Here is an 18,764-nt window from a genome sequence, read left to right on the forward strand (position 1 = left end):
GTGATTGAGAAATGATGTAATTTCCACAGAAAGGAGCTGCTTCTGCTTGACACCAGAGGGGCAGCTCTGCTGCCAGGCACTGCCTACGCGTGGCAGCCATGGAGCTGCAGCCATGGAGAAGAGTTCATCTGAAGTGGCCACAGCCCCTAAGTATGTCATTTTCCCCCTTCTTTGGTACCTTGTGCTGGTTTCCTTAGGCCTCCCCTCCCTCTGGTGAGCACCATCCTCCCTTTGACTCTGTTGCAAAATGCACAAAAAGCCTCTAACACTGAATGTCAGATTGGTCTAAGTTAAGGAAGTTGTTCCTAAAACTCATCTTCCTCAATGTGGGAACAAAGGTGTCAATAATTAACACTTAAGACCATGCAGTACTCTACCCACCCCCACTTTATGTAGAGGCATAACCCACATATTTTGCTGTTGTACAGCAAAGTGAGACTAATCAAAACTTCCTGCTGCTGGATGACGCACTTTTAAACTTGAGTCATCTCTTTGAAGTGGTGAAGCACTTGTTTTGAGTCAAAGAAATGCGATGAATATTCAGCTGATGCCGGATAACTCGAGAATGCTGGGAACTTACTGAGTGCCTTTATCTGGCTGCTCTGCTGAGAAAATAAACGCTTCTAGATCAAGGGCTAATTCCCACTGCCCCAATAGTGAGAAATCCCATTGCCTGTAGCAGTGAATAGTCTCAGTCAATTAAGCTCTAGCCAGATGAACTCCCTTAACCATTTCACCGAGGAGCTTTTCCTTTTCAATAAGCTGCTTGAACAGTGCAGTGCCACTAATCCTGAATTCCTCTTTTTACACTGGTTTGTATCATTTATCTGCCATGGTCAAAGCATTATCGTGCATTTTTTTTTTTCCCAGAAGAAACAGCAAACCTTGTGAATTTTAAGAGCCTTTTCTGTTAGAGGGCACTTAAGTGTTTGTTTCAAACCTCTCCCCAGGTCCATGGTCACAGTGAGTTGGGTGCAATGAGGGAGGGGATGGTGGGGTCAGTCAGATGGCAGCACTGGTGACAGCTGACTGGAAGAAGTCACACAAGCACCTTCTATACAAGCCATTTATTTGAAATGCCAACTATATGTAGGATAAAGTCAGTGTTACATGCTTCTCAGCAACAGTAGAAAAATAGAACCAGTGAAAACCTTTTTACAACTGTAATGGTACTCAAAAGAGAAATGTATTGTTTTACAATGCATCACACAAGACTAGAATTCAAGTCTGGAGGTACCTAAATAAAAATACTATTTTTTTTAAAAAACACTATGTACAATTGAAGCGTAAACAAGTTTTACAAAGTACTGGTTATGCAGGTTGTAGAAAAAACACTTGCATAGGACACGAAGTCAGTTTAAGAAAGTTTTCTGAGCCTTTAGCATTGAAGGCACTTGACTTTATACCAGTAACAACACAAGGACAAGAAACAGAACCGTAACATTGCCAAAGGCAGGGCTACCTCCTGGCAGTACAGATAATTACAGAACTCCCAAATACAGTTTTACAGTTTTATCTCTCAGCTGTTCCCTGCATTCAGCGGAGTTCAGCATCACCTCTACCACAGAAGCATATAATTATTAGAAGAAAGAACAGTGCCTCAAACAGCATGAGTATTCTTTCCAAAAACATAAAAAAACCCCAACCAACCAAAACCCAACCTCCCCAATAACCCCACAAAACCCAAACCAAAGAAACCCATAAGACAAACATTTTGGACATACCAGGACCAAAAAACAAGGCTTACAAGTACAGGTGGCTATAGCCTTAACTTTCAGAAATTAAACTCCTCAATAACAGGAAAAATACATCAAGAAACTGCCAATCACCACAGCAGTTATTAACACACAACTACAGTAACTCCGTAGAACAACAAAACATTTCAAAGGAAGGATCTGTTTCAGGAATTAAGTTATTTATCCATATATCAAGGAAAAGAGGAGGGGGTCAGGGAAAAGGGAATAAGAAGTTTTTGCATGTTGCTCACTAAATGGTAGCGTGAGCTCTCAATAGAACAAGGAGCACAAGTCTTCCTCATTCATGAAAACAATGATTATACCTCTATTCTCAAGCAAAATATATAGCCAGTAATCTGTTATCTCCATCAAATTTACAGGAAAAAAAGATGTTAATTTCCAGCCTAATGAGAAAGTGCTTCATGTAAACAAGGAGCTTCTGCACCAAAGTTTGAGTAGACAGAGAACAAGAAGTAGCAGGTAGCACAGGTATGTGTGTTGTGCAAGTGAGACGTAGTATGAACAACAGCTTCTGAATAATGCGTCCATGAAAAATAAAGATGGTCTTCCTCCCCTCCCTCTGCACATCCAACTAAGTAAACTTAGTGAATCCTAGACTGGAGTACAAAAATACAATTCCAGTAATTTGATAAAATCCTTCTTTCTCACTTCAAAGCAGCTGCTGTAAGCTGCTACCTTCTTCCCAACTCAAAATATACAAGTGAAAATGCAGATTGTCTACATGGCCTGATTGTCTTTGTGGCCTCAGAAGGACTTTTATTTTGCACCTACTTTTAAACACTTTATTCTCTTTTTAATACTGCTCAACTTCTGAGATTTCAGAAGCAATTTCGTATTCTAAAATGCAGACCTGTCCCCCCAGAGGCATTTCTTACCAGCTTATTCCAAAGTATTTCATAATTTCCCTCAAGCCATAACCCCAAAACTTCTCAGTCTTCACCAGACACATTCCCACAGATTTCAAGCTTAAAAGATACATCTGCAGATTTCAGCCCCATCTCTGTCCAGGCACACAGTATAACATCAAACTAGGGTAACATAAATAGTTTTCTCCAAGTACATCTATTGATTTCAGGTAAAAATAAATTATCCAGAACAGTAAGTCTTCTGAGGACAGCTATGACATTTTAGTAATTAAGCTACCAACATACATATGATGCAAGCGCAGTGAGTTTTGAGATTTTTTCTATGTGATGAAAGTTAATGCTTCTAGTGCTGGTGCACACAAGACCAAGTGTCTGGTTAGAGCCAGGCAGTCAGACAGCACTGTGCTCATATCTTCAGAGGAAACCCAATGAACCTCAGTCCCTAACCTGCAGCAGCACCGTCCCCCCACTCACACCTTCTTGCATTTAACAATGTTCTACGCTGCAGTCCCATGGAAATACTGTATCTTGGTGATCAGGCCAGGACCACCAAGTGTCTTCTCTGTGGTAAAAAAACAAAACCAAAAAACCCAAACAGATGAAAAGGGCTGACAGAGGGGACAAAACCAAACCACATCTCCCCTCACCCACAAGACACATCATCCACACAGCTCAGCTAAATTTCCCCTCCAGTCCTACACCATGCTTTCCACAGCTGCATCTCGAAAGCAGTGTCTGCAGAGCTTTCCTAGAAGCAAAGGCCTGCAGAAGTGTATGCATGAGACATTAGGATTTATTGGTTCAAACACTTGTATCTTCATTTATCTAGCTGCTACTTGGTAGTCTGGAAATGCAGTATTCATTACATTTCAATAACATTGTGTAGTTGTTACCAGGCCTTGCATACTTTAATGAAACAGTTCAGATAAGAATCTGCCATCAACTAAAAGTGAAGTTGCAGCAAGATTTCTATTTAATTAGCATTCAGCGTTTTGAACTGCTGGGAACAACTCAACCTAATCTTAAAGTACCTGTTAGCTCACATCTATGGTAAAAGTTTTCTACTATATGGAAAGTCTTCATTATAGAAACTGCATTTAAAAAAACCAAAACCAAGCAATAGGCCTTTACCAGTAATCACTACACTGCAGTAGCATCAGATCCCTATGCTAAATTCAATGAACTTGTGGTAAAAACTGCATGGTAAGTATTAAGGATACACTTAATAATTACAGTCATCAAAACCATTACATTGGTTAACCCCAATGCAGTGGCAGGGAGCCAGCCCAGATCACTATAATTCCCTCTTCATATCACGTTAACAGCATGAACCTCACATCTGTGCTTTAAAAACATAGAAGTTGGGGAAATGGAAGTGTAATTTAAGAGTGCTAAAGCTTTGGACATTTCATGATGTTAGAACAGTTACTTTTCACGTTGATTTTGTTCACAGAACAGCTGCAGTTATGAAGTCAGCAACACTTCAGATCAGGTAAGGAACACTGAATCACATCACTGAGAGTGAAGCCCTTTTTAAAATCATAGGCAGGAGAAAGCAAGGCAATGAGCAGTCACCTCAGCACCTCTGTTGGAGAGAAAACCCTTCTCAAGTGGAAGGTTACCATGCAGGCAACAGCAAAGATATTATGCCTTGTCTTCCTGATGCTTCAGGATTTAGCATTAATCCTCAACTCCGGTCTTCCCACCATGTATGGGTAGCTGGAAAAACAAGTTCTCTCTTTTTTACAGTTATCACTGTTTTACAGTATTTCTATATTTATTTCTGCATGGGCAAAGGAACAATTCTAGTCTGTCTAATAAGTGCTTCTGGGTGATAACGGAGTTCTCCATGGCCACAGCTAAACCAGAAAGCAAACAGAATCAGTGTCATACCCCAGTGAATTTTGCTGGAATTTGGACTCCTAAATATCCCCCTGGATGCTTAAAAACCCAAATATAATTCTCCAAGTGGGCTTTCTAGACAAAGTCCAGCTACAAAATATTAGACCGGATTCTTGCTGTAATCATAGAAATCAGGAAGATTTTAGATCTAAACAAACAAACAAAAAAATCTAATGAAAAATGTAGTATTTTGATGTGCTGTTCTTTGGAATTACTATAATTAAAAAATAAACACATTGTTACTATCTCATAAGAAAATACATTTCATAATGTGCAACCCAATGCACATAGGGAACTGGCAGGTGAAAGGGAAAATGCAAAAGTATGAAAATACAGTCCTTTAAATGTGACAGTAAAGTTCAACATATTAGTACAAAACTGATACACTAAAATAGATGTACAGGTGCAAAAGGCTACCAGGTTGTAGAAAAAAGGTACCAGCTTTTTTTTTTTTTTTAAAGGCTTAATTAATTTTGCTCAAAACAAAAAAGTTCCCACAAGGTAAAACCAAAAGCAGCATTAAAAATAAACTGGTAACATGCTGTCTCTAATAAAGCAATGTATGTACAAAAGAAGTGAATGAAACTGAATTTTCTGCTGGCATGAATGAATTTGTCTGACAGAAGTCAGGCCAAAAGTTGCAAAAATGGGATGTTTACAACTCTTAGGCACAGAGAAATAGTGGAGGTTTATTTCATAGGGCAGATTTTTTATACAGGAAGTCTGGTTTGTTTGGAGACCTCCTTCCTCTGCTTACTGCATCTTCCCTTTCCAAATCTGCATTTCTCTGTGCCCCATGTTCCAATGGCTCATCATCTGCCATTCTCCTACTGGGTCTCTCTTCTGGCATTTCAGAGGTGTACGCAGAGAGTGAAGGTCTGTTGGAGGTTAGCCCATAGGTTAAATCTGTTTCCATTTTTGTTCTGCCCCTGATGTGAACTGGGCCATTACCAGCATTTTCCTGGGCAGCCAATGCCAAGTCCAGTCGCTGGGGAGGTTGTTCTAAGACATCGAGGTGTATTGGCTCATTCTTTTGTCTGTGTTGATGCCCATCTTGGGAGAGCAGGTATTCCCTCCTAGAGTCCTCTTGCTTTTTGGGAGATATCTGGGAAGGTAGGTAGGCTGACTTTAAGCCACTTGGTGATGCCTTGTTGTGGCTGTACAAATCTGGGCCAAAATAGATGCCTTGTGAAGGCGAAGGGCTGTGCCTGTTGGGTGCTGGAGTAGAGGGTCTGCATGCAGCATTGGAGAAGTCGTAGAAGTCAGGATATTCCTGCTGATTTTCTCGAGCATCTATTTTTTGCTCTATTGCATGTTTCTTTCGAGAAGTGGGCATGTGTCTGTTCTGAATACATGAAATGTGCTGCGGGGGACCGGGCCCTACCTCTGTAACCGTCTGGCTTAGTTCTGTGTCGACTGTGAGCTCGGGTAATCTTCTGTCTTTTAAAGACATTGCTGAGACACCCATTGCGATATCTGGCATCAGTTCATTCAGTAAGGGCTGAGTACACTGGAAAAGAAAAGAATTTGGTCCATGGAAATGAAGAAAAAGCTAAACACAAACTCAATTTTGGACACTTTCTGTCATTCCAAACAGCGTTTCTCTAATTTGCCTTTGCCTAAACCAACTGCACCCTGCAAGTTTCCTACAACCTTCACCTTCCTGCTCACTAATGATTTCTTTCCTTCATAAAGCTGTTGTGCCACAATAATAGCTCCTTCTTAAAAGGCTTGAATGTGCAGTAAAGGGCAATGTACAGGTTAATAGTCAAAACACCATATTTCTACCCATGAATTATAGCAGGCAGACCATTATTGAGGCTGACTTACACTTTGTTTAAATGTAGAGCAAACTATATTATTTCATGAGATGAACGACTCCCACTTGCCCCTCTAAAATGCTCCTGTCCCTGGAACACTCATTCTCTCAGGGATTAGGGCATGTCTTTAAGATGCAGAATGCTGACAGTTTGTTTGGTAGGAAATTCTTCCCCAAACCTATGAAGATGCTCTTTTATCTAACAAAGCCAAGTTACTTCATCATAAGAATCCTACCCAGCTCCTCTCTAGAAGCTACTCTGAGTGGCCAGAAATGGGGAGAAGAGGAAACATCACAGTACTTACTACTTGCTTGTCAGCTGCCATCACTGCTGCTGCTGCAGCCACCGTTTGTCTCCCCAGACCTGCAGTGTTGGTGCAGTCAGGAGGTGCTGCTTTGACAGCGGGCAAGTAGACAGGCGGGGCGACCTTGGGAGCGGTGCGGGAGTGGAACACTGAGTGATTACAGGGGTAAGAAAAGGAACGGGAGGGATGTTGACTTGGCACCCTTTGTTTCAAGCCCACTTTGAACTGGTTATGAATAGGAGTTGCTGGTGGGTGGTATGGAGGTGGAGGAGGGGGCAATGGTGGATGGAAGGCCACAAAAGAGTCCAGTTCTGTAAACATGGTTTCTACGGCGGGAGTGCTGTTAACGCGACATCGTCCAGACTGCCTCACAGTCAGGAGTGGGCTTTCATCCCCAAATCGCTCATCAGGAAAGAATTTGTGAGGATTCTGCAAAGGTAAAATACATGCATGTAGCAAAGCAAAGTAAGAAGTTATGCAGAAAAAACTCCTGAGCTAACACATACTGGAAACTAGAAATCTGCAAGTACCCAATGGCCTAGTTGTGCCACCTAAAACCTCAGCAACACTTGAGGTAATTACACCTACTAGAGAATTAAGATTTTTTTTTTTTAATAAAATAAGAAGCATCATATTCACTGTGTGAATAAGTTGACCAACAAATGCAACTGCTGTTAAAGCAGAATACAACAGAAGTGGGATTTCCAGTTTCCCAGTCCCAGTATGTACTATGCAGATCTACTGTATCCATTTTAGGAGTTCTTCCTCCTCTCCGATTCAAATCATAACCTAGATTTCTAGCTATGGTTCAATTACTCTCATCAGCTGCCTCTTTGGCAGATCTTTCTCATCCCCAAAAATCTGTGGCAGTAAGAGGACCCTAAATGGCAACAACTCTTGAGAAAAATATTTATACATTGCACCTACACATTTTTAAAATCACACGCATCAAGTGCAACAATCTCACTGTAATTTGCACCTGGGCAGTTCTAAAGTTATGAAGGCATTTCAAAGCATTTCTGAACCTGCATGAGCACAGAGAACGTAATTCTCTTATTACAGGCTAAGCACTGAGGTCAATTCATAAGCAGAACAGAATCAAAGAGTCTGGGGTCTCTCGTACAGCAATTTTTCCTACCTGCAAAAGTTCAGCAGCAGCATCAGAAAGTCCAAATTCCCGCAGCACACGAATCTGAATCTCGTAGCTGACTGTGGCACCTTCTCCACAGTTCAGAGCATAAGCTCTCTGCACCTGCTCGGTGTGACGCAGCTCCTGCAGCCGTTTGATCATCTCCTTCACAACAAGGAGACTGGGAACTGGGGATAACAGAGAACGGAATGGGGATAACAGAGATTACTTTTTGAACTGTGAGACAATAAGATTGACAGCAATGGTTATGTGTAATTCTGAAGGAAAATCTAACATCAGGCTGACTTGGCATCTTTTCTTCTCTTTTTCTTTGTTTTTGTTACAAAGCCTCCTGCCAAAAACAGTTCAATTTACACATGTTCCTCGGAGCATCATTAAGCCACACAGAATAATACAAATGTAATACAAATTCTAAAGACTTATACCATTTTTCCAGCTTCTACTAGAACAAGCCACAACTACAGCCTCCTTTTTAAACCCCTTACGATGCAGGAATTTCATGATTTAAGGTAGGGGCAGGATATCTTAAATAACAACTGAATGTTCCCTCATGAATTCTACAGGCCAAGAATTCATTGATTTTTCTGGCATAGATTTCATACTTCAAGTGGAATTCTATAATCACAAGACCATAATACCAGTAACTACAGAAAGAGCATTTTAAAAAATTACACTAACTGAAAGCCAATATAAACCTGTTAAAATGATATTGTTTTATGCAGCCACATTGAAATAATTAAAAAAAAAAAAAATCAAACCAAGCAAACCAACTTTCCAAAAGGAAATCATATATAATCTGGGGTATTTATCCTCTTGCAAAATTTTTCACATGCCACTTCTTGCTGCTATTGACAATGAATGATGTTTCTGTGTGGTCTTTCTGCCCTCAGGAAAATGTGCAAAATGTAAGACAAATCCAGATCACTGAATACATAAGTCTTGGCATCTGATCCTTCACCAGCTTTACAAGCCTTATATATTACCATGACCAGATGTCCATAATGAAAGCTCATAAAAATTAAATGGAGCAGACAAGAAGAACTCTATGAAAAAACATTTGCATTACAGAAAGAAAACCCAACACCATCCAACTATAACTGGTCCCAATTTCACAAAATTTACAATGATAAATGAAGGGTAAGCATCAGTAGTGCAAGTTATCCCCCACCAAGTAAATTCCTGTACTAGGAAAAAAAAATACATCAGTTCTTTAAAGCCTTAAAGGCTTGGAAATTAGTCCTCCACAAGACCCTCCACACACTTAAATTGCTCTGAAAAAACCTGGTTTATCAGCCAGATGTTTAGCTGCAACCAGCATTTTGCTAACAATGAAAAAACAAAGATTTTATAGAAGTCTGAAGCAGTTCTCCAATCATAGCTAATAGGCATAAAAATTATTTAAGTTTTAAATGAAAAAAATGCTATCTTACTCAAACCCAGGTTTGTTTCTAGTTTGTTCTTTTTTTTACCAGTATTCATGTGAAACACATGGAAGAGAGATTAAACATATAAAAAAATACTATTTTCTGAATTCAGGTGCAGGATTTCTAATTCAAACTGAAAATGGAAAATATCTAAGGAGACTCAATTACTGGCAGAGCCTCTCCTTAAAGTAGGACAGTCTTCAGGAGAGGCTGAACTTATTTCACAATAGCATTGCAACAAGAGCACCAAGACATGCTGCCAATTGTACTTATGCAAACACAGTCCACGGGCAGGGGGTAAAGGAAGAAGCAAGTGACATATGGAGAATACCCAAGCTGTAAAGAACCCCCTGTCCTAAGAGCTTGGCCTAAGGGGCACAGAGGTGATGGTGTCTAGCTCTGTCCAGCAGTTCCTGTGCTCCATCTGGTCTCTGGGATGGATTCCTGAATCTCAAATTAACTTCACTCCATCCACCCTTCGTAGCACAAGGCACTGGCAAAAGAATCAGTTCTTTTGCTTAATTACAGAACTAAGCAAAGCAGGCAGCTACCAGGACACAATCCCTGTGCCCCAACTACTGGCCAGGCTCAGGGATCCCTGTTCAAAACAAAGAGCAGGCAGTAATTCCTACATATAAAGTTTTACAGAATCAAGCTGTAGTGGAGTTTCAGATTGGTCAAGATGGCTCGTTTGCCAACAGAGCCAGAGACCTTTGAAAAGGTGTTTCCTTTCCAACTTCTTTGGGAACTAAGATTGAGCAAAGTGTTATCAAAATGACATCTTCTGATGAAACAACATTCAATTCACAGCAAGTATATTTATGCTTTTCTGTAGATGGGAAGGGACAGTCTGAGCACTGTAATGTACTGCTGAGATGCCATTGCTGTAAGTTTCCAAACAAACAATTAGAACTTTTATCAAATTACAGGAGTTTTTAGAAGCTCCTTCTAGGCTTTATCAAGTCTCTTCCCAAATCATAAGAAACAAATAGATGTAAAAACACCACACAAACCTTCCTAGAACACTTAACTGCAGTGCTAAACTGTACAGTGTTTCAAATCTTCCTAACACCTTCACTTGAATTCTCTCGCAGTAATTTACATCAGTTATTTTTGTCCCATCTCTAATATCTGTAAAAATAGTCTATCTACTTCCTTTCTACGTAGTTGACTATAGAAAGAAGACATAACTGATATACAAGAGCTTATAAAATGGTGGATGGGGAGTGGCAGAGAGAGGAGGAGGTGTATCTACTTCCACCTATGAAAATCTACTTTGCCACACAAAGAATGAAGCTGATTTGACTTCAAAGCTAGAGTGATTTGGTAAACAGAGTAACTATGCCTTGAGTGCCTACTTTCAATATTTTTCTGGCAAACTGAGTTAAGATGACTGTCCTACAAGTTATACTCCCCTGCTTTTGTATTTTACAAGAAATCAGTATTTTGCCATTTTCTAGCCTTCTCATTCTTACCCATCTCTGATGACTGGTTATAGAAAAATGAGAACCACTCTGAGAAAAAAGAAAAACATGTTCCAGCAAGTGTTCCATAGTAAGTTTAATCAGTTCAAGGTTTTTCAAATTACTCAGCTGAAGCAGATTAAAATAATATCCCCTACGGTAGCTTATTTTCAGACTACTTACTATGCCATCCAAAACTAATGTCTTCAAAGTAGCACAAAAGGGCTACCACTGGATGGGAAGAAGCCCAAATGGTGCAGTACTACTTTCTGAGAAAAGTCATACTATTCAGCAATTCATATTCCCTTTCCCCAGCCCCAGGCCCCCATCCACTTGCACAAGAGTGACGAGCATTGCAAGTGATGCAGCAGCCTTACCTGGGATCTCATTGGCTATAACTGAAGGAGGACTGGCCTGGTTAGTGCTGACTTGCTGGTGGGTAATCATGTGACAGCACTGTGGCACCGCGTTGTTCACCATGTAAAGGGTGTCGGGCACGTTGGACATTCGCACCATCCGCAGACGAACGAGATCGGTTTGTTCCACCATCATCTCATCCAGCACTGACTGCAACGACAGCCACAAGAGAGAGCCCCATGAAGGCACTGCACACACAGACATACCCACTGGGACATGCTGCAAATGCAGTCCAGCAATGTCTAAACCATTACAGGCCCCAAACAGTATTTGGCTTTTCCACAGCATTTTCTATTCCATTTTTTAGTCATGAACAGAGTTGAGTTTCAGAGCTAAGAGGAGGCAGGTGAATAAAGACTGGAGAAGTTGCTTTGTTTATTTTGTGCCTGTCACACTAAAAGTAACCTCCTTGAGGTCAAGCAAAGTTTTGGGTCTCAACTGCTCTCAACTCCCAGTGGCACTGAGTAGGAGGCACTAGGCTGAAAATGAAACGTTTCCCTCTGATGTCTTAAAGAATAGAAAGAGACTTACACATGCCATTTTATGATTGCCATTTAATGCTAAATAGATTTACAAGAGGAGCATAGTTACCATATAATGAGAGTTCCCCATCTAAGGTTAAATGGCTAATAACGTTTCAAAAATATTAACAGCACAATATGAAACTAACAGAAACAAGTAGGATTCCTGACAGAGGAAAAAAACCTAAAATTAACTTTTTATTTAAAGTTTTCTACTAAAGCACTCCTATACCATATACCTGAGAACTAAAGGAGTCACAGCTTCTATCACATGTTCTTTAACATACTTTTGTTAGTTTTAACAATACAAGAACCAAAGGCAAGATTTTAAGCAGCTGGTCTTCCTTTGTTGCTTTAATGCCACCTAGTCCTCCCTAACCTTTGTGCCCAAAATGCAAAGTAGTTATACTTCATCCTCTTTGAGGGAAGGGAAGTCAATAACAACTCACAGCCTTAGAAAGTACTTTCTTAGGCACTGGGCAAAAGTTCTGAATTCACCAGAGCAGTGGTCCCAGTTTCTAAGTGATGTGAATGCACACATCTTCACCTACTCCTCTTCTGCAGTAACCTGCACTGCTGGGACTCAGGGCCTCTTCACCTCTTCACTTAAGTGAGGAGTTGTCTTAAGCACTGCCTTTAGGGGCCTACAATGGTCCCATTCTGTCAAACAGAACATGGCACGTTTCTGTCCCACACAGAGCCATCTCTACCCTGTCACCAAATGTCACCATCAGCGACACTACAAGATCTTCAGTTTGATAGTCCCCATGCAAGATATTAAACAGAGAAGCTACTGGTTGAGTGAGACACAAATGACTTCAGTCAAACTGGACATGATATTTATTCCATTTTGTGGAGGATTAGAGAACTTTGGATATGTTCTGCTTCAAACAAGAAGATGACATTTCAGAGTCCTCTGCTGAGTGGAACAGTAGTTCTCCACCCATCTCTGGTGGGAGCTGGGGAGCCTGAAAGATCTGCACCAAGGCTGCTGACTAGCTGCAAACTGGGACTCTCAGGCTCTCACCTTGCCATCCGCCTGCCAGGAGGGCTGCCGAGGAGCTGGGCCGGCAAACTGGCTGGAAACCAGGGAGGTTTCCCTCAGAACGTTGCTTTGTTTCCGGTGGAATTTCATCAAGATCTGTCTCGCAAACATTTCAATTTCGACAAAAAAAAATTTTGTTGAAATTTTTCTGACCAGTTCTAGAGACTTGAGCCTGATGAGCAATCTTGTAAGTCTTGTTAAATTGAAAATGTTAGTATTTTAGGCCAGTACATGCAGAGAGAGATAAAACATACCAAAAATCCTTCCCTGTTTACATAACCCCCTAAAGATTCGAATTTAACAATAGCCAAGTGTTGTTAATTATTATTACCTTAGCCTCCTCCACGTATGGCAAGAACAGTCTTGGCCGCACATATATTCCAGCATTTTTTTGCCGCAGCCAGGCGTTTGACTTTCCACCTTCTGATGTTGGTAGCATGTCTGAAGGAGGAGTACTAATCAGGCCTCTCTTCATCTTTAAGAATCAAGAAAGAATTTTATGTTTTTAAAATATAAACATGGGAAGAACTTGCATTTCTTATACTGAACCCTTGCAGCACTGTTTTTAGTTTAGCTTTCTGATGACTTAAAGAACAGAAAACTTAACCAGAAAAAAAAGATATATGTATTGCTCTGAGTGGTAACATTTTTTGAGCTAATCTTCAACAAAAAACCACACAAAATAAACAAAAAACCAAAACCCCAGGCACCCACAACCCTCTGAACAAAGTAGATTCTGAAGTACAAAGAATCCAGAGATAATATTTGAATGAGACTACTGACTTACTGCATCACTCAGTACTTCACTATTCATGGGTAAGATGTGCTCAATGCGGACAAAAGGTAGAAGTGGAGACAGAATCTCTCTCAGCTCCTCAATGTCAAGATCTCTCCTCTTCACACCCCTTTTATTCACACTGTGAGCAGTACCACTGAGTAAATTAGGCTCTATGGGAAGGAACAAGAAATACTTGGTTTATGTAGTTAATGGGATACAGGGATTTACAGAAAAGTCTAATTTTAAATCAACAGTGTTGATTTAAAAAAGCGCGTTTGGAGTGTTTACAAAGCTCTGCTAAGTGCTATACTATGAAATCATGTGTACCTCCCTGCTAGCAGATCCCCCCAAAACTCTCCCTTTGTGCATAAGTTTTCAGATACTTATTTTCTACAAATTACGGCCTAAAAAGTCCACTGGCTTAAATTATCCTAGTTTCCCTGTGTAACCTACCTGAGTAATAGCTGTGTCAAGCCCACTCAAATTCCTCTCATGGTCACAGGACACCTCTTTGTGCCAAGAGTGGGTACCCTCCTAGAGATTGCACTATGACAATAAATGACACACCTGGGTCATCCTCCCTCCCTAGTTAACTATCTTCACCTGTATTTTAGGTATTGTGCCCAAGCTGAATTTGACTAGTTTCACTCTTTCAGTAAACCTGCCAAGCATACCCATCATCCCTTCAGTACAGGCAGCTCAAGTTTTGGCCACAGGCCATTACAATTTCTAATTCTTCTGCATACTTGTCTGACACTATCACATATTCAGAGCCACAGAATCAGAAGTGTCACTGAGAAATTCAGACCAAATTACTAGACTAAGTTTGGCCCTCATCTGATAGAACTTGGTGTAGCTCTTATTTCTGCTTTTGCTTATCACATTATCTGATGATCCCAGGAAAGGGAGACAGTCCATTTAATAAATTAATGCCAAAGAGCAGGAAGCTGCACAATTACTCCAAACGAGCAGCTTGTCTTCCAGTCCAGGCCTGCTACTGTTTAACTGCCTCATTACATTCCAGTTTGCCCAAGACAAACACTTCGAATACCACGTTTTGAATTTAGAAGGTTAATACTTACTCACATCACTAAAAGCACATATTTTAACAGATTTTTGTTGCATTTCATACATGCCCATGACAAAGCAGTTGCATGGCAAGCAGCCACAGTGCATTTCAAAAACAGGGCCAGTCCTCCAAAGACAGCAGCCACACCAGCACTGCTCTGTCTTTACAAAGTCACATTCTTCCCTTTCTGTTCCTCCTGTTGTACTATCTGATTGACACTTTGTGATCTTGTTACTTGAATTTGTTTTTTCTGGAAAGATATTTAACCTACTTCCCACTTCCAACACAAATAAGATTGCCCTTGAAATTACCACTGTACATATTATAATATGCATCTGTGCTAATACATTTACATCTACTTTAGAAAAAAACTTGCTACATTTGATGGCTTGTTTCTCACTACCACACTCAAGCTGAAGTGAACGGTTGGCACTGTAGACTAAGAATAAGACTACCACAAAAAGCCTGCATGAGGACAGAAAAGTGAAAGATATGCAGATTTTTTTTTTTTTTTTTTGGATGAGTCAGTTACAAGAAAAATAATCCTAAGACAACAGGCAATCAACAAAATCAGACAATAAGAGGCTGAAAGGTTCTGGAGGCTCTGGAGGTTTCATCCAGTCATAGCCCTTTCCCCCACACCTCCACAGGAAGGTCAGAGCAGGCTGCCCACAACTACATCCAGTTTGGTTTTGAACATCTCAAAGGATGGAGACCCTGTAACTACTCTGTGCAACCTATTACAGTGCCTGACTATCTTACCAGTTTGTCTTTAAACAGAATTTCCTCTATGTCAGTTAATGCCTCATTGACTCTGGTCCTATCCTGGGTGCCAAGAGAAGAGTGTGGCACTACTTTCTTTGCTTCCTGCCCTAACATATTTATAGACTTTGCCAAGATCCTCCCTCAGCCTCTTCTTTTGAGGCTAAATAATTCCAGCTCCCCAAGAGTGTCTGTATTCTCATTTTTTAGAGAACGCCAGCTTGGAGGAGAGGAAAAAAATAAAAATAATTTTTTGAAAGGGCACTTTTTTTTAATCTTGACCATACTGCAAGCAAAGTCTATAAAGGTTCCTTAACTTAACAGGTTACCCACAAAAAACCCCAAAGCAAAATGAAACAAAACAAAAAGAATCCACAAACAAACAAATACCCCAAAAAACAACTTCCCTACATTTCTGTGTATTTGGTTTAGCACTGTGTGGTTTAAAGGATCCTTACCTCGATCTGCTATTCTCTTCATCAACTGGTGTTCTCCCCATTTAATCAGATATTTAAGAATATCTTGTTCACTTGCCTGGTAGAAAGGGAAAGTCAGCAATCTGCATATGCTTAGGGGTTTGAATTTTTTGTTTCTGTGTGACACTAAAAATCACATACCCAGCTATTTCACCACTATAAAGAAACAACTATACCAAGAGTGAAGTAAACATTTGTACTTTATGATCTTGCTGTACCACTTAATCCAGATATTTTAAGGTAGTTCTACTGATATATCTCCCACTATGATTTCTAGATTAATTTCACTTACTGAATCCGTAAGAAGAGGGAAAAAAAGTCCTACAGAAAAATTTTGTCTACCATAGGTATTAAATTTAAATTAAATTTAACTAAAAGGAGTAGTTTTAACACTGGGTGTTTGGCTATTCTAACATTACAAATTCAGCATCTACACAGCCTTCAAAGCTATGGAAAAAACATCAAACTGAGTGAATTATAATCTAGGCAAAAAAAAAATATTTTCAGTAATACTATAAACAAAACAACTTTACCTTGCTCATAACTACATGCATGTGCTAACCACTCAACAGTTTAAGAGGAAAAAATTACATACTGAAAATTTTAAATTTGTCTATTTAATTCTTAACAGTTACTGTATGAAATTTTGTCACAACATACACTCTTATGGAAGATCAACAGTGCTGCTACTGTAATTCCTGAAATGCTTATAGTAAACAAAGCTTTTATAAATATACCAAACACTTTAAGTAACCTCCAAATTTAAAAAAGCCCCAAAACAACAAAACCCCAAAATATTGGGACAGATAAAACAAAAGAAAAAAAATAAATCCAAAAATCTTTAAGCTATAAAAAGCTGGCCAGCATTATAAAGATTCGTCCCCTAAAGACAAATGCTAGCAAAAATCCCTAAGTTTTCTGTTTGTCACTATGGTTTCTTCTCCCTAAAGCCACACAATCACTCAAGAAAGTCACAAAAAAGATGAATTCTGCAATACTTGTCAGAAAGTATATATTATGCCTCCCTCCAAAAATAAGTTAAGACTTCTGAACAATTACAAGCTTATTGACTCCCACTGTACCCAACTAGGATGTACTTTTGTTAGAACAAAACTACTACCACCACAATTTTATAACACTTAAACAGGCAAAGCAAATGTGACATTAAGAAATGCTTTGTTTAAAATACCTTGCAGCCATTTCTAAACTATTATTAGGCTTCTAAACAACAGCATTTACTACCAGTTTGGGTTGCATAACAGGACAAGAACAAAACAGTTTTCATAATCCTACTTCAATTAATTTTTTATATATTATAAAAGGACTGCTTAGTGTGCACACAAACCCATTATTGCCTACAATTTAAAAAGAGCTACTCCCAAGTGTTAGTAACAGTATCACTTATCCTGCTCTATGCAGGACCAGCTGTATTTGCACTGCAGGTCACCTGTAAATAGTCAGACTGAATAGCTGTGAGCAGGTGGTCCTTGCTGAGTTCATAGAAGACATCTGAAGTCATGACCTGGGTAAACTCCTCACAGAGGAAATGTAGTGCTTGTCGATGTACCCACTTGGAACCGTACGGCTGAGAGCTCCACTTCAGGATGGCAATTAAGGTGTCTAGTGAGATGCTCTCAGCAATAATATCTTCACAGCCTAGGAAACAAAAGCAAAAATGATGCTGTCACAGAAGCACTTTGATGGTGAAGGAATTATACATACACCTAAATCTGTAACATAAAGGGTTACATGACTCATGGTAAAAGCAGAAATAAAACCAGAAAAAAGTAAAGAAGTAAAAAACAGCAGTGCCCTACAGACCAAGGTTGCAAACAGGGTTAAATTCTGATTAAAAGTGTAATAGTTTTAATTATGGTTTATGATTCCAACTATACAGTCATTTAGCTTTTAAAGGCACATGAAGTATCATGTCTGCTGGCATGCCTGGATGAACAACTGGAAAACCAGTTCAGCCCTACTAGAACCTCCTTTGGTTAATATACATTACTGACTGTTTAACACATTTTAAAGTTGCAGATTTGAATTTGAGTCACTATTGTTTAGATCAGATTCGTAGAAGCCTAAAAACTGCAATAAAGGTCACTTTGCACTCCTGAGACAGACCATGCAAAGAAGCAAACCAGAAGCTGTGATATATTATTGGTAGTCAGCTACCCAGCACAGGATGAGGGCAGCAAAGTATCACTTTCTGGCTCACAGAGAAGGTGGGAAGCAGTGGGTGGCTGCTCTCAGCCACCACTTTGACCCTACCAAGCAAGGTAGAGAAGGTGCCAGAACTGGGAGCAGCTCCTCTGGGAGAAAGCAAAAAATGAAGCATCCCAGAGGCAGGTGTTCTGATGAGCCTGTTGCAGTTTCTTTGTACCCACTGCTGCATTAGGTTTTATTTCTGCACAGAGTACACATCTTATGAAGAAGAGACAGAGGATATTTAAGTTTCCTGAAGAGAGGTGGAGCAGATTCGGAACAAAGGGGAGACATCACAGGAGGGCTGAAAATATAGGTGCTTAGGGTTACTGAGTTAAGACAGATGGTACCACATGTTAATAACTTGAAGTTAGCAGTTTCCTGATTTCAATTGTACATCTGGTTTAAATATACACAGAATACTATTTCTGTTTGTACTATACAGATAGCAATTTAAAGAAAAAAAAATCTTATTTTAGAATTATACATTCCACTCTCAAACCACTACCGCCACAAAATTACAGCTGTGCTTATGCCCATGAAAGGTCTTCACACAGCTCAGAGCGGTCTGCTTACACTGTTATTATTTTACTTTTTATACATAATTTTTCTCTCAGTTTCAACGATATTTGAAAACTAAACTTTGATAATTAGAGAACTGTATGTCATAACTGAGCTCTTGGATTAAGCTGCGTAACAAAGTGTTTAGCACAGTAATCTTAACATTTGTCAAGACAAAGATGAAAGAGGCTGTACTGATGCTACATATTTTTGAAGTAGTTGCATATATGTAATACTAGAAAAA

At 39.7% G+C, this 18,764-nt stretch overlaps 1 protein-coding gene across 3 annotated transcripts in view; it reads right to left on the minus strand.

Moving 5' to 3' along the window:
* Positions 1–1,058: 1,058 nt before the first annotated feature.
* Positions 1,059–18,764, minus strand: part of BTBD7 (BTB domain containing 7) — a 51,538-nt gene continuing 33,832 nt past the window's right edge. Inside the window, exons 4-12 of one of the 3 annotated variants that reach the window (XM_030452293.1) lie at positions 17,202–17,410; positions 15,737–15,812; positions 13,457–13,617; positions 13,001–13,144; positions 12,652–12,765; positions 11,064–11,253; positions 7,788–7,966; positions 6,650–7,078; positions 4,937–6,035 (exon numbers count right to left, since the gene is read on the minus strand). In XM_030452293.1, the coding sequence (XP_030308153.1) occupies positions 5,220–6,035; positions 6,650–7,078; positions 7,788–7,966; positions 11,064–11,253; positions 12,652–12,765; positions 13,001–13,144; positions 13,457–13,617; positions 15,737–15,812; positions 17,202–17,410 (2,318 nt within the window). In that variant the 3' untranslated portion in view covers positions 4,937–5,219. Of the gene's footprint in view, positions 6,036–6,649; positions 7,079–7,787; positions 7,967–11,063; positions 11,254–12,651; positions 12,766–13,000; positions 13,145–13,456; positions 13,618–15,736; positions 15,813–17,201; positions 17,411–18,764 lie in introns of all 3 variants that reach the window. The other 2 variants (XM_030452294.1, XM_030452295.1) reach the window with 2 other exon arrangements.

This window comes from Calypte anna, chromosome 5A (assembly GCF_003957555.1).
Source record: "Calypte anna isolate BGI_N300 chromosome 5A, bCalAnn1_v1.p, whole genome shotgun sequence".
Classification (NCBI taxonomy): domain Eukaryota; kingdom Metazoa; phylum Chordata; class Aves; order Apodiformes; family Trochilidae; genus Calypte; species Calypte anna.